Below are 15,186 nucleotides of genomic sequence, written 5' to 3' on the forward strand. Positions count from 1 at the left end.
ATGTTAATGTGTTACCACCATTATTTTTATTATGATTATGATTATTTATTTATCTAGTTTTTTTCATGGGTGGAGTTTATTTTTGCCTAAATGTGACAAGTCATAACCAATCCTTTATTTTGTATTTGTATTATTTGAGTTGTGGTATTTTTTTTTTTCTTTTGCTCATTTTCAGTGATTGTAAATCGGTTTTATACATTTTGCATTTGCCACCAATCACAATTACAGTGCACTTCAGTATGCTTCATTACACCAACACTATTGGAAGCTAGACATATGGTGGTATGGCAATGAAGCAAAAAAAATATTACTATAGGCCCTATATTAAAGGTCCAGTGTGTAGGATTTAGGAAGATATATTGGCTAGGGGTGGGAGGAAAATTGATACAGCATAGTATCACACTATTTTTGTGTGTCAATATCGTATTGTTACACGGACACCAAGTATCAATTTTTTTATTATATAAATTATTAATATTACAAATACAAATTAAACAATTGGTAGTCTACTAAAATACTATGATCAGTTGCTTTTCAGTTTACTAGATACATTTTGCTGTAAAAAAAAAAAAATGGTTTAAGTGAGATAAACAGACTAACTGTATTTTATTCGATAAAACATGACTTGACAAAGTCTTCCTTTGGGGACATAATTCCTAGCATCTTTGTATTTTTATTCTACGTGTTTATTGTTGTGTTCACATGTTGTTGTGCTGGGCTGCTCAAACCAATTGCCCCTAATGGGATTAATAAAGTTGTCTGAGTCTGATAATTTACAGTTGAAAAAAGGTAATAAATATATTTTATTGCCAGACTCAACATATTGCAACATGTTAAAAATTGTGTTAATATTGTATCATGACTTATGTATCATGATAATATTGTATTGTGGGGCCTCTGGTGATTCCTATCCCTAATATTGGCAGAAATGGAACATAACATGTTTTCTTTAATGTGTAATCACTTGAAAATAAGAATTTTCTTACCTTTGAATGAGCTGTTTGTATCTAGACAGGGAGCGGGTCCTTCTCTACAGAGATCACCATGTTGCACCACCATGTTTATACAGTAGCCCACAATGGACAAACCAAACACTGGCTCTCAAACGTGGCTCTCATTCACGTTTTCGTGTCAGCCACTACCGTTAACAGCACCTCTGCAACAACTGTTTTATTCAATGTTTTTTAAGTGTTGAAATTGCCGAGTCAATTTGTTTTTGCGAGGAGGAGACCTCTGTGGATAATGTTGGTAAAAACCTCCTGAACATTTGGATCCAAAATATGATGAGCACACATTAAGATACCAGTGTGACGTTCCAAGCAGCGTACAAGAAACACTGATATGTAGTATGAAACTGCTTTATTCAGTGTTTTTACCCATTTTAATACTGTACTGAACTGAACACTTGATGTGTTTGGTGTCCAGTCTGTAGTCAGTGGATTCTGTAAAGTCAGTTACACAGGAGCTCTTACATTTTATACCATCTTCGTTGAAAACCCGGCAAATTGTACGTCATTTCCTGTATTTATTTTTACTTAAAGGAAAAACTAGCACTGCAGTCGAAAATATACAACTGTAGTCCCTTTAAGATATATGACAAGGACACTAAGTTGTCAGTTCTAAATAATAAATATATTTATCAAAAATAGAGAATACGATAATACTTTGAGCAAATCGTGTGTCTGGCCCTTTAAGAATCCAGTGGTCGGTTTGCAAATCTCGTTGCAGTCTGTTCTGTTTTTATGATATCGCGATAGCTTCACCTCAGTGGCGGCTGTGTGGCCCCCTGTCTTAGTCCGGACGGAGTTGTTTCTGACGTTTGAATGAAAAACAGTGCAAATTACCTCCACTTTGGACCCAGGAAATAATGGCTTCAGCCTTGGAGCAGTTTGTGAACAATGTGCGGCAGCTCTCCGCTCAAGGTAGGCTTGCTAAACTCATTCGAGTGGGAAGTATTAGCTAGTTAGCTAGCATATGCTATCCAATGCCTTGCCGATAGCTAGGCAGCCAAACTGGTCAGAGCCCTCTTTTTGCTTTATCATGTAAACACACCGCAAAAATGACTTTATGGGGCTGCGAGAGTTCTGTAAAGTATCACCAGAAGATGCGTTAGCACACGGGGACGTCTAGGATAACCGCGAACTAGGCGGTATATCAAAGAAAATGTCAAAATCCTACTTTTTGTTTTTGATCTAGAAAATAATTTCTGAGGGCTGCCCACCGGTAGTCCCGCCCTGGCCCCACATGATTGGCTGACGAACGGAATTAACGAATGTTATTGGTTTAAAGTCAACTGTCAATCGCACTTGCATTACCTCTGTTGCAAGGCCTTGACAGGACACTTGACCGGCCGATTTATATTGAGACACTCAGCCACAGCTCGATGATCGTGTATCATATTGTAAGTCAGTTTGTTTTCTACATTTGTAAAGAATAGCCTCTGGGCATCCGTAGACAAGAAAATTGCAATTTTATCACTAATTCGACCACTGAAACGATGGAGAAAATGCCTCAGCATACTTGGGGGAAAGTATTGCCCTCCTGTCCTTTGTGTTTTTATATTAGTTTAACCTCATCATTTACATTTCCTGTGATAAGAGGGATGTTATAATACCATGTCTAGTTTTCAGTTCAGTTAAGTCTTTGGGCATGTGTCCACAGCATGTAATAAAAATGTGTAAGTTGAAAATCAATGACATTTAATTCCAGCATAACAACCTAATTCATTTATAAAACAGCAGGCCAGCCTAAAAGCAGCCTCGTTTAAAACTAATCTACATCTAGCATTGCAATGTAATTCGTTTAAGATATGAGATCTGTGTCCTTGCGAAGATCTAAAGGGTATGCAATAAGGTCTAAAGTGGTTTAATTTCCCTTTATTTTCCTGCCCCTTCAACTCCAGGCCAGATGACTCAGCTGTGCGAGTTGATCAACAAGAGTGGGGAGCTGCTGGCCAAAAATCTGTCCCACCTGGACACGGTGCTGGGAGCCCTGGACATCCAGGAGCACTCCCTAGGCGTGCTGGCTGTGCTGTAAGTATCCTGCTCTGTTCCTATTCTTTCAAGGGTTGCCACCGGCAGTGTAGATGGCACCAGTCAGGACCCCTTCCTTCGTGTCTAGTGACGCCTGCTGCTGTTTTTTTTTAATCTAATTAATTAATTAACTCATTTATTTATTGGTCTTGTTTGCCTTTGAGGTCAGTTCTGTCCAGTCTTGTGCTCTTCTACACTACCGTCTTCATGATGCTCCTTGTTTTCGCTTAATGTATCTCTAATTTGGGTCTGGAGTTTCTGTTATCGTTGTGTCTGTTGAAGGTCACATTGAACTTTTAGTGATTATTAGGGTAGAGGTGGTGAAACCTTGGCGAAAGATAGTTAACAGAGAGAATGGTGAACACAATTTTGTTGCCAGTCTTTAGCTTAAAATGTGACTTGCCAAGTTGGTTGAAACAAAATAAATAATCCAGGATTGGCACCTTGAATAAAAGGTGCCATTCCCTGTCTTCTCAGTGGCATTGTGTTTGTAAAGGCTGCCTGTTGCATGTAGCATTGCAAATCTAATGCAGCCACAAAGCAGCTCAAATCTACCTGTTGCAACTAATAATGTAGGCCTGAACTAACATTGTAACAAAGAAAACGATTATTTATTTTTAGTAAATCATGCATCATGAGTTCACTTCTGTATCACAAACCTCAAAAACTCAAGTAAACACGTTTCTATAGATACCATTTGAGCCTTTGCATATAGAGATGACCTAACAATTTAAGCCATCCAATTGTGCTTTTTCATTTTCTACCCACATGCCAGTGTGTTGTCATTACAAGTTAGAGCTGTATTATGCTTGAGTTCCCTAAAAACAATGTATGAACTCATTAAAAAGTAAGCCATCGTAAATGATCATTGATGACCCACTAGAAGTGTGTGGCGGTGCATTTCTTTATAGAGACCCTCCCTTCTGCCTGTATTTCCTTCCTTTCTTCTTATTTTGCTGTGTTTGGGATGTTCATTGCCACAGCATGCAGGTGAGGGTGGAGCTGTGTAAAGAAATATGGACAGATGCCAGACTGTACGCAGCACACATCTAAGAAGAAGCTACAAAAATGAATGGACATGGTGCCCAAAAAAATGAAACAAAATAAAAAACGTTGCAAATGAAAATAAATCTAAGGTTGGCGTTTGATTTTGCTGGCAATACTGTTTACCATGAGTAACAATTAACTTAAATTAAAACTTAAAGGTCTTTTGCTCACCTCTGTCTCTTTCCTTCCAGATTTGTGAAGTTCTCCATGCCAAACATCCCTGACTTTGAGACGCTCTTTTCCCAAGTCCAGCTCTTCATCAGTACCTGCAATGGGGAGCACATTAGATATGCAACAGACACTTGTAAGTCCAGACTAACTAAACCTGTCGCTCGTAGATGTTTGGGAAGCATGTTTGTGCCCTGCTGGTGGTTTTTATGTTGGACAGGTTTTCAGTAGAACACAAACAGATTTCTAAACTGATAAGTGTTTCTTTGCGTATTGTGTTGAGAGCCTGTAGTCTGCTAAAATGTGTTACACGTTATCTGAATTATGCCCACTCTTTTTCATGCAGGTACTTTACTATATAAAGATTTACCAAGCTGTATATCAGATACTGGCTTTTTCCTGTGTCTGCTGACGAGCTCTCAAGTGTTTTTTTAGTAGCAATCAAAAATAAAACATGCTGCATTGTTGCTATGGTGTGGCATCTGTTATGTAGATTGCAACGGGCAGGTATGTTGCTGTAGCTGTGGTAGTGCTCAGCATTTGGCACAGTTAAACCTTTGAGTTTGAGGGGAAACATTGTATGAATGTATGTGTTTGCCCAGGTCTATGTTTGTGATGCATAAACTGTAGTGAAGTGTGTCCTGTGTACCCACGTGAGCAGCACTTTACACTTAACTAACCACTAAAAGAGTAAATCAGTAATTTAACACCTTCCTTCCCGTCTGCTTCCTCTCACAGTTGCTGGTCTCTGCCACCAGTTGACAAACGCCCTTGTAGAGCGGAAACAGGTAAGACCGTGGATTCTGACTTCAGTGGAAGTGAAATGCCGAGCTAGTTATCATAACAGAGCTTTTATTCAGAAGCAAAAAATGTTTTCACTCCTAATAAATCAACAGTCATTGCTGATGTTTGATAATGAAGGGGAATAGATTTTTTAAATGACTAATTTAGTGCATAAAATGTAAAAAGCTAAAGCTGGATTAAATATGACAGAAAGAAAAGCTGCATTTTTTTTTTTTACAGCTCTTTTGTAAGAGTCATCAGTAAAATGTCTCCATATCCTCGCTGGGAAACAGTATTTTCCTCAGTGATTACATTACAGATTATGCAATTTAAAATGCTGTTCTGGTTACACAAAACTATTTCCATTTATGACTCACACAGCACTAGTGTGCAGTGATGTGGTTGCTAATGAAGACGACAAAGTTTAAATATCATTTCAGAATACAAATGGGATTTATTTATTTATTTTAGAGTGGTGTCTTATTTCTCAGGGTGCCTTTATACCTATTTGGTTCAGTTAAATCAAACTTGGATCCATTTGCCAGATTTCTATGGCTCATTTTGGCCCGTGTAAAAGCTGTCAGTAGAGCCCTGGTGCAGACCAAACAACTGAACCCAGATTGTTCATTTGTGGTCTGAAAGCAAACGAACCAACCACATGAAATCTTGTGATAACAGATATGTGTTTTTAACTTGATTTTAAAAGACAAACTACTTAAAAAATCCGTCTGCTGATCGAGAAATCTGTTCACAAAGCTTTCTTACACTTTACTTGCATAAGGCCATGTATACAACCTATTTATGCAAACCATTTGGTTACCATGGTAACACATATGCACGTCAGCACGGGTTATTTCCCTGATTATCAGGTCAAAAGCTGCTAATACTGCTGTGCTTGTGTCTGACTCAGTATGCTTTGTCTGTTAATTAAATTCAGTCAATACGGTCTCTACCTGTAAGTCATAATGCACAACATGCAGTCAGATAATACCAATACCATTCGTATTCAGTTATTTTTTCTTCAAGAGCTCTTTGTGACACTTAAAAAACATAAAAATACACACCATTAAAGTGCTGCATAAACGTCTGTCAGTCACAGGAATTTGATTTCCTCATGTGGGTCCTGATCATGCAGGATGACAATCATCGAACCAACGAGTCACCTGCTTCCATTAAAGACTTCCTGCGCAGTCAAACATAGTGTGCATAGTGTGTGTATTCACTGATGTAAACAGACTACCAGCTCCAAAAGTTGTAGGGCCTCGGACTTCCCAATTCTGAACAACACTAGACAATGCTTTGCATATCACTCTTGTCTGTGTAGTCCAGTAGAGACAACAGAAAAACACCAACATCATCCCACCTGAACAAGAGTGTTAATGTTGGTGTGTTCTGTAATGTTTTTGAGCTTTGTATGATGTCCTCGTTACTGTGATGCGTCCTCCTCAACATGCCTGTTATGTGTGTGATGTTTTAAAGGACGCCATGCAGTGTAGCTTGTGAGTGTCTGAAGCTATCTGTAATGCCATATACACAAAGCTGCAAAAGCAGTTTCCCCTGGGCCATAGTGGAATTAGTACATTTTAACGTTATTTTCCCCCACTGTCCGAAAAGACATGGCCCAAATGAGTCATCCCACTGCTCCTACGCCGCTGAGTCTCCGCATCCAGGAGTAGCATGTTTTCCTTTTCTGTCTCGATCTAAATATTTTAATGCATTTTAAAGCGTGGTACAGGCCTGGACCGTTTTCAGTGTGTGTGGAAGTCTCAGAGAAGCTGCAGCTGAATAACTAACTGCATGTTTTTTTCTCCCTCTGACAGCCATTGAGGGGTGTTGTCGTCCTAAAACAGGCAATAGACAAAATGCAGATGAACACAAACCAACTTACCTCAGTTCATGCAGACCTGTGTCAGGTGAGTCACTGTATGGCTTCATGATATAACTTGCATGTGTAATTTTGCCACAAAATGTGATCTGTTCAGCAGTTATGTTGGTTGTTTTCCATCTCCTCCTTCTATAAGTGCGTACTTGTTGTACATGCCATTTAAAGGGTTGTGTTAAATAATTCAAACACAAGCTTAGTCCCAGCACAGTTCCTTCCCTTGTGACTGTCCAGTGTAATGCTCTAAGTTATCCTTACTACCTGTCTCCTTGCAGCTGTGCTTGTTAGCAAAGTGCTTCAAGCCCGCCCTGCCCTTCTTGGAGTTGGACATGATGGACATCTGTAAGGAGAACGGAGCTTACGACGCAAAGCACTTTTTATGTTACTACTACTATGGTGGCATGATCTACACGGGCCTCAAAAACTTTGAAAGAGCACTGTATTTTTATGAACAGGTACTCTCACACTTCTTAAATACTCTGACATGCATGCGTTTAATAACATAGCAAAATGGTTTCTGCGTTATATTTGTGGTGATCATATGTGCGTCATTTTCTCTTGTCAGGCAATAACCACTCCAGCCATGGCAGTGAGCCACATCATGTTGGAAGCCTATAAGAAATACATCCTGGTGTCACTCATTCTCCACGGCAAAGTGCAGCCGCTGCCCAAATACACCTCACAAATAGTAGGGAGGTTCATCAAGGTAAGGACAAATAGCAAGGATGGAATGAGTAGTATAGAGGTGCATTCACACAGAACGTGAAGCAAATTTTCGTCGCAAACACTGCTGCTGGAGTGTATTTGCAACTTATGAATATTTGCCCTTAAAAGCTGAACTAAGGGTTGTGCAAACTCACTCAGGAAGGCAGCTAACACTAACTTAAGTGTTACCTTGGTTCATAGCTGGAATCAAATAATGTAGACACGGAGGCTCTGTGTTCTGAACCAGCGTGAAGCAAGGCAGCAAGACTCTATATGATTTTGCTGCACATTACCGCTTCACTCTTTTCGTTATTTACCTTCCACAAATTCCACACCATTTAGTCCCATGGCTTCGCTTACTTTTCTCCGAGCCCTCACCGCTTTTGTGTTGTCTCTGTCGAGTTGTAAAGCTCCAGGTGCCCACAGGGGGTGACAATAAGTTTGTCCTCCATTTGTGGTTCTCAGTTTCTTCAGGAGAATATCAACCCGATCTGAACACTGAAAGGTTTTTGTGACACGGTGTCAGGCCTTGACTATGCACGTAATCATGCTGTGCAAAACATTTGAACACACCTTTAGGGTTTTGCTGTCTTGGTTAGTGATTACATTGGCAAGCATTTAGGTAACCGGATTTTAAGCTGATGCAAGCCAGCTCATTATAATTTTGTTAGAATAGCCAGATAAAACTAGTCAAGAAATGTACACTATCTAAAACTATTGCAGTCTAATATAACAAGTTTTTACTGTTTTTGTCGAAACTATTTTAGACAGTTGTTTTATGGTCATTGTGGAGAATGTAGTTTGTGCTGCTGTTGAATTGTTTTGCGTCATTCAAGAGTTAAACAATAACTCACTCAAACCAATATCGTGATGTAAGAGAAAGCATTTTTCAAATCCCAAAAGTTGTGATTAAAAATAACAACAACAACAACTGAGTTGGAAACAAGTGACACCGTGAACCTTAATGTGCACACACTCTGCCCATACTCCACGTGACATATGCAGTGAGAGTAGATGAAGAAAACAACTTGTAAATGCCACACCATGTGTAAGTTTTGATGCTTGCAGTACTAGTACCATGTGACAATGGCCAAGGCCGGTTAAAATGCAATCCACATGGTTACATATTACATTGTTGCTGTAGCAAGTGTGTGGTCAAGTGAGACAGAAAGTTGGCATTGGCGATTAAAGCAGAGAGTCCATGTTCTTACTGCCACAGTCTGTAAGCTAAAGCAGGAACAGTTAACAACATGTTAACAATGTGGAGAATGGTAGAGCCATAGCCAGTTTGCAAGTCAGTTTGTGTGATTTGTTTCTGTTACTGACTGGATATCAGTAATATTAATATGTATCTTTCATATATTAATGTTCAGATCAGGCCTGTTGTTCTGTAGTGCTTTATGTTTCTTTTCTCAGATTGTATTTAAGTCATATATTACATGTTGACAAGGCTTGAAGTTAAACATTTGTAATATTCTGTTGCTGTGATTGAAGGTTTTTGTCATTCAAAAGCTGATTAGGTATTAATTCATGCATCACTTTATCTCATTTCCTACATGAAAGACCAGTTTATATGTTGGCTGTATACAATGTTGTGTTTGTCTTACTAGAGCTGCATGTGCCTTTGAAATTATAGACCCTCAAGCACCCAAAAGGTTTTGCCATCATGCAAAGCCCTTTGCTGTTTATCTAGGTTTCATGAGAGGAGTCAAATAGGTTACCGTTACCTTCATTTTTATTATCAAGTAACCTGTTGATTATGATATAATCAATCTCAGTCCAAAGTGCTTAGTGAACTGGCTGTAAATACCTAGACTGAGTGAATGATGAATGAATGTGCCATTGACTAACTGGTGTTCTCTTTGTCCCTCCTCTTCCTTTTCTCTTACTGCTGCCTCTAGCCCCTGAGCAACGCATACCACGAGTTAGCTCAGGTTTACACCACCAACAACCCGGCCGAGTTGCGCGGCCTGGTCAACAAACACAGCGAGACCTTCACACGAGACAACAACACAGGCCTGGTCAAACAGTGCCTCTCCTCCCTCTACAAGAAGAACATCCAGAGGCTAACAAAGGTGGGTGTGCCCGCGTGTTTGTGTGTCCTTGTATTTCTGTATTAATTCAAGACAGATGTTTTCACAAGAAAATATGTGTGAAATCCGTCCAACCCTCGTCGCTTCATGTGGTAGTTAAAGCTGTAGTGTACATGTAGCATGTAGCTGTTAAGTTCAGCTTATCTGACCAGGTGAGATCAATACCTTTTTTTTTTTTAAGGACGCAGTTAAATGAGAAATTAATTTTCCCAGTTTTAATCAAGTATCACTGTGTGTTAATTGCAAATGCAAAACCTTTCTTTCCTTTTCTTAAACAATGAGTCGGAGGTCTAATTTGTTCATCTCTCCCTCATCCTCCTCCTGATCCAACAGTGAAGGAGGTGTGTGTGGAGCCAACAGTCTGCTCCACTGTCGCTCTGTGTTGCACTAAACTCTAAGCCCACACACTTTTTAGTGATTGCCAAATGCCAAGGATTTGATTTAAGTCCCTGTTGTAACTGTACTAAAATATCCCGTTTCACTGGGAAATGCGTCACAGTACAGAAGCTGCAGACGCTCTCAACTTTGATCTGAGACATCTTGGAATGTCTCTCAGTCCTGCTCTGCTACAACTGTTCTGCTGGACCTCATTAGCATTGACAGTGATCCAAATGACAGGAAACATCCAAAAAACATGGGTGATTGAAGGCAGACACACATCTGACAGCCAGCTGCTTGTTTGGAGAGAGAAAAACTGATATGAATCAAGAGCTTGTTGTCTTCAGCTACAGCTGGGTAACATCACTTACCCAGCTGTAAGTGGGTAAAATATGAAATATCTTAATGTTTTGGTAAATTTGTTTTTTTTCTGCGGCTTTAACGCTTTGCTGCAGTTAGCTGATGCAATATTTTGCTTTTAATTGAGCAGTTTAAACTTCATTGAACCAAATTCAACGATCCAACACTCAGCTAAAGAAAAGTAACTGCGCATGAGTTCATTAGATCCTTCAGTCTGATATTTTTTAAAACCACCTTCTGTTTCATGTGCCCCCTGCAGACCTTTCTGACGCTGTCCTTGCAAGACATGGCGAGTCGAGTGCAGCTGTCAGGCCCCCAGGAAGCAGAGAAATACGTCTTACACATGGTAAGAGAGTATAAAAGCTGGCAAAGTCAGTCCAACATGTCATCTGTACACCTACTTGAAATCAAAAGGAATGTTTTAATCACTGCATATTAGGTCTGCTATTTAATGGAGAGGGGGGTGGGTATTATGAAATATTATGATGTTGAATATATATTTTGTACAATATGCTGTCAGTATTTTATCAGCTTTACAAAGCACTTCTTACCTTGGTCATTTAACACTTCTAAACTTGGCTAATTAAGCAGGTTTTTCTTTTATAGACTTAGAAGTACAAGTTTTGCATCTGACCTTCTATCAAGCAGCAGTTTACCATTGATCTGTAATAGAAGTTTTCTGTTTAATTTTCATCATGCTCCTCTTTATGCTTCTGTGCAGATTGAAGATGGTGAGATCTACGCTAGCATTAACCAAAAGGATGGCATGGTCTGCTTCCACGACAACCCCGAAAAATACAACAACCCAGCAATGCTCCACAAAATTGACCAAGAGGTGAAGACATCCAACTCTATTTACGGTGTCGTCCTGTCATGATGTTATGTATGAACCCTGACAGTATGTTTGGTGGTAACTACTTTTAAAGTGAAGCTGTCGTTTCTCTCCTTTCAGATGTTGAAATGTATAGAGCTGGACGAGAAACTAAAGTCTATGGATCAAGAAATCACAGTAAACCCACAATTTGTGCAGAAGGTAACAGCATCAAATATATAAATATATTTTTTTTGTTATTTGGACATTGTTTTTTGCATGTGTGGATGCATTTTGCATTGTGGAATTTTAACAAATATGTCCTTGTGAGTGTCGTAGTGTGTACCTTGTGCCTTAAGGCTGGATTTACATATTTTTACGAGTGCATTGCCTGTTTAAAGCTGCCTGGAACAGGCCGACTGCTTGTCCTCTGGTATTGCTGCTTTCAGCTTTCTCGAGAGCCGCTCATCCAAACAGCTTCACACTCCTCACTGAATTTTCTTGGTTCCTGAGGAAATACACCTGCCATGACATCACTGCATCCCCTCGCAATAGTAGAGTAGTAGGATTAGATACCAAACTGGGTAGTTGTAAGGGTACAGATTGAGGCCTAGTCCACACGGACCCGTGTACTTCTGAAATCGTGTATTATTCTATGCAGTTTGGCTGTTTGGCCACACGCAACTGCACTTTTGGGCCCCCAAAAACCGGAGTCAAGGGTTAAGTTTTTGGAAGACTCCGGGACCAGTGGTTGCGTGTAGATAGGATAACCGCAGTATTTTATTACCTGTCTCCATTGTTTGACGTCAGAGCAACGGTAAATAGCTAGTGAAATGGCAGACCAAACAAACATGCTGGTGCTAACTTTATTTGTGAGCGTGCTATCTGCTCTCTTTGGATGGCATATCCAGCTGCTCGACCTAACGACCAACGAAGGAGGCTGCTCCTGTTGCTAGCTACCCCAACTACACTACCACGAAAGCAGCGACGGGCCTGCCAATGGAGGTTCTGGATCCGGCCTGGTCGGACCTCCGTTGGCAGGCCCGTCGCTGCTTTCGTGGTAGTGTATTTGGCTGTTCAGATGCCTCCGCTGTTGAATTAGGTCGCACTATTTTTGTGGATCGGGTTGTTTTTATTTACCGCACTTCCCTATTCCGGTCAAGGCTATTCAAGAGAAGGCTGAGACACGGGGTCAAACATGGGGGGATTGCACATGCGCAGTGTAACTTGAGCTGTGATGCTGGAGGGTGACAGCATGGGCGCTAGATAAAAAGCGCAGGATCCGCTCTGGCGATCAAGGAGTGCGCTTGGTGTGGTCTGCTTGGACTTTTGGACGGCGGCTGCCTGAAGTTGTCCGAATTGCATCTCTGTCATTCTCACCCACAACGCAGGCCACCAGTGACAGTCCAGTAATAAGCTGTGAAAATGACATGCATGCACATCCCCTTTATTCTGCGGTCTCACGCCATCTACTGAGCCTTTGAGGAAGTGCAGACCAGATTTTACTGCGTATGTGCAATCCCCCCCATGTTTGACCCCGTGTCTCAGCCTTCTCTTGAATAGCCTTGATTCTGGTATTGACTCTGACTTCTGATTGGTTAAAAATGGCCTTAAGTTAGAAGTTAGAAGTTACATCGCCACCTACTGTTTTGGCATGTGTATTACATCACTTGGTAGCGGGTTTTGCGGTTTTGTGTGGATATCTTATATATTACACCATATCTTATTTATCACACCACTCGTGTGGACGAATTTTTTTGGAAACCGGAGCCCGAAAAACTTAAGTTTCAGAAGTACACGGGTCCGTGTGGACTAGGCCTGAATTACTGCGGGACTACGAGTATGTATTAACGTTGAATCCATTGGTGGCAAGTGGCAGTACCTAAGAGCGCATCAGTGTGAGAATGCTGGGTTTAGACAGGAAGTGGAAGTGCAGGCTACAGTGCTCAGCTGAGCCCCCGGGTTAAACTTCAGACAAGAGGTGGAAGCACCCACGGCTGGGAAATGCTTCCCAGCAAGCCTAACACTACAGCGCTTTAGCTATTTCATTTAAATCATAGCCTCATATCACTGCTAGACTAGCTGGCACACACACACACACACACACACACACAAGCAAGCAGACAGATATAAAAGATACGCTCTTTATGTCATTAGAAAGGAGCAGAGGAGCAGAATTTTAGTTTCCTAAGCCACCCCTGCAGCTTGTTCAGAAATTCAATTTTTGTTGTTAAAGAAAAGGCACTGTTGGGTACCTGTACCTAATTGCAGTTAGCAGTATCGTTTCAAATGTAAACAGTACCCAACCCTGTACATTATACGCATCATTTGGGTGTGAAAGCTCACACCAACATTTTATGGCTTCAATGAAGTCAAAGCATTTAACCCCAAAGTTACATTGCTGCAGCTGTAAATGTTTGAGTTTGCTACAGTCTAACATCTCCGACCTTTCTTCTATTCTTGAATTTACTGTAGTGAGTGACTTGGAGCGAGCTGTACCCAGCATGTCCTGCGGCGGTGTAACAGTTAATAGGGGTCTCTCAATACAGTGCACGGTGTGTACTTCTGGTGGTAGATACACACTTCTAATAAACGTGTCCCCCAGATCTCAAGAGCTCGCATTCAACACTGCACTCCCTCGGGTCCTCAGCAGTGCACCGACAAGTGTGAAGTCGAATGGATGAACGGTTGTCGAGAAAGTGGAAGGACTCAGATACAGAGACAATTTCATTTTAGTTGGATTCATGGTGCAAAGATGCTTTATATGTGGGGGAGTTGAATTAAAGATTGTAGTATCACAGTAGCTAGAGTTGTTGGAAGTACAAAAAAAAGAGACAGTTGTACAAGACATGCCCTTTTTTGTATTTAGGTGTTACAAACGCATTGGCACTACATATATATCATCAAAAACAGAAAGAAGTCGATGGATATGTCTTCAGGGCTTTGTTCCAAGAAGCAGGTTTATTGAGAGGATCAATTCTCTGAGCGCCATATAACATTCCCTCAAATCTGGAACATGGACGAGTGTAAAAAGATCAGTTATGGGTTTTCTCAGCAAAGAATTCAGTCGTAACCCTCCTGCTTCCTTAAAGAGGCCCAAGATGTAACAACTGTTAGCCGTATTATGGAAACGCAGCAGGAACCGGTTTCTCCAGTTGTCAGGTCAGGTAACATTCTCAACATGTGACATGTGTTTACTTTCCAGAGTATGGGATCGCAGGAGGACGATGTTGGTAGCAAAACATCAAGTTATTCCTGAGGGGCCTTGGACAGGGAGAGAACGCTGCCACCACCCAACACGTTCTTCCCCAGGATGAGTTGGATTTTTTTAAAAGAGGAAAACAAACAAACATTCTATTGCATAAGGACATTGGTCAAGGAAAATCTAATTGTGTGGAATGATGATAAATTTGGTTATTCTTTCTTCACAGTGTCTTAAGGATAACAAATGATCCTTACAGAAAAGGAAAAAAGATTACAATTTTGTCAGTGTTTTATTTATCAATGTTCAGGTTGGAGCGCCACTGCTACATTAACAGAAACCACAATAATAAAAACTGGACTTATTTGTTCCAAACATATGTGTGAATAATCTCACTGTTTGTATTGGTTCTGCTGCATGATGGCCGTAACAAGAGGGCATTACATGAGGTAAAAACATCTATGGCTGACGAGGAATAAATCTGATATATTCTACATTTGTAAAGACTGCAATGATCATTTCCCTCTCACTCCTTTTCGGTTAGAATGTAGCTGTCATCAATAGCAAATCTGTACACATGGACATGCCCTTGACCAAACTCGGCACAATGGAGGAGTCGTTCACAATCTGGTGCACTATTTTGTTTTGTTTTTGTTTTTTCCTTTTTCTTTTTTTGTTTTTTTAGGTTGGATCCACTAGAGGTCGCTAGAGCACTGTATAGAAAA

General features: G+C 40.5%; 1 protein-coding gene across 1 annotated transcript; it reads left to right on the plus strand.

Annotated features, from left to right (window-relative positions):
• The first annotated feature begins 1,735 nt into the window (after nucleotides 1-1,735).
• Nucleotides 1,736-14,840, plus strand: cops3 (COP9 signalosome subunit 3). Its single transcript, XM_050059557.1, has 12 exons — nucleotides 1,736-1,922; nucleotides 2,903-3,032; nucleotides 4,271-4,383; nucleotides 4,986-5,035; nucleotides 6,851-6,943; nucleotides 7,188-7,367; nucleotides 7,478-7,618; nucleotides 9,519-9,692; nucleotides 10,708-10,794; nucleotides 11,170-11,283; nucleotides 11,401-11,481; nucleotides 14,465-14,840. The coding sequence occupies exons 1-12, from the start codon at nucleotides 1,868-1,870 to the stop codon at nucleotides 14,516-14,518; spliced, it is 1,272 nt and encodes a 423-aa protein (XP_049915514.1). The 5' UTR covers nucleotides 1,736-1,867; the 3' UTR covers nucleotides 14,519-14,840.
• The last annotated feature ends 346 nt before the right edge of the window (nucleotides 14,841-15,186 follow it).

The sequence above is a fragment of the Epinephelus moara genome, chromosome 13 (genome assembly GCF_006386435.1).
Source record: "Epinephelus moara isolate mb chromosome 13, YSFRI_EMoa_1.0, whole genome shotgun sequence".
Lineage (NCBI taxonomy): Eukaryota > Metazoa > Chordata > Actinopteri > Perciformes > Serranidae > Epinephelus > Epinephelus moara.

Excerpts from the sequence above, each read along its gene's own strand:
- cops3 (XM_050059557.1), top strand. The coding sequence starts at position 1,868 with ATGGCTTCAGCCTTGGAGCAGTTTGTGAACAATGTGCGGCAGCTCTCC. Across the intron at positions 1,923-2,902 it reads GCGGCAGCTCTCCGCTCAAG|GCCAGATGACTCAGCTGTGC; the intron begins GTAGGCTTGCTA and ends CTTCAACTCCAG. Across the intron at positions 5,036-6,850 it reads CCCTTGTAGAGCGGAAACAG|CCATTGAGGGGTGTTGTCGT; the intron begins GTAAGACCGTGG and ends TCCCTCTGACAG.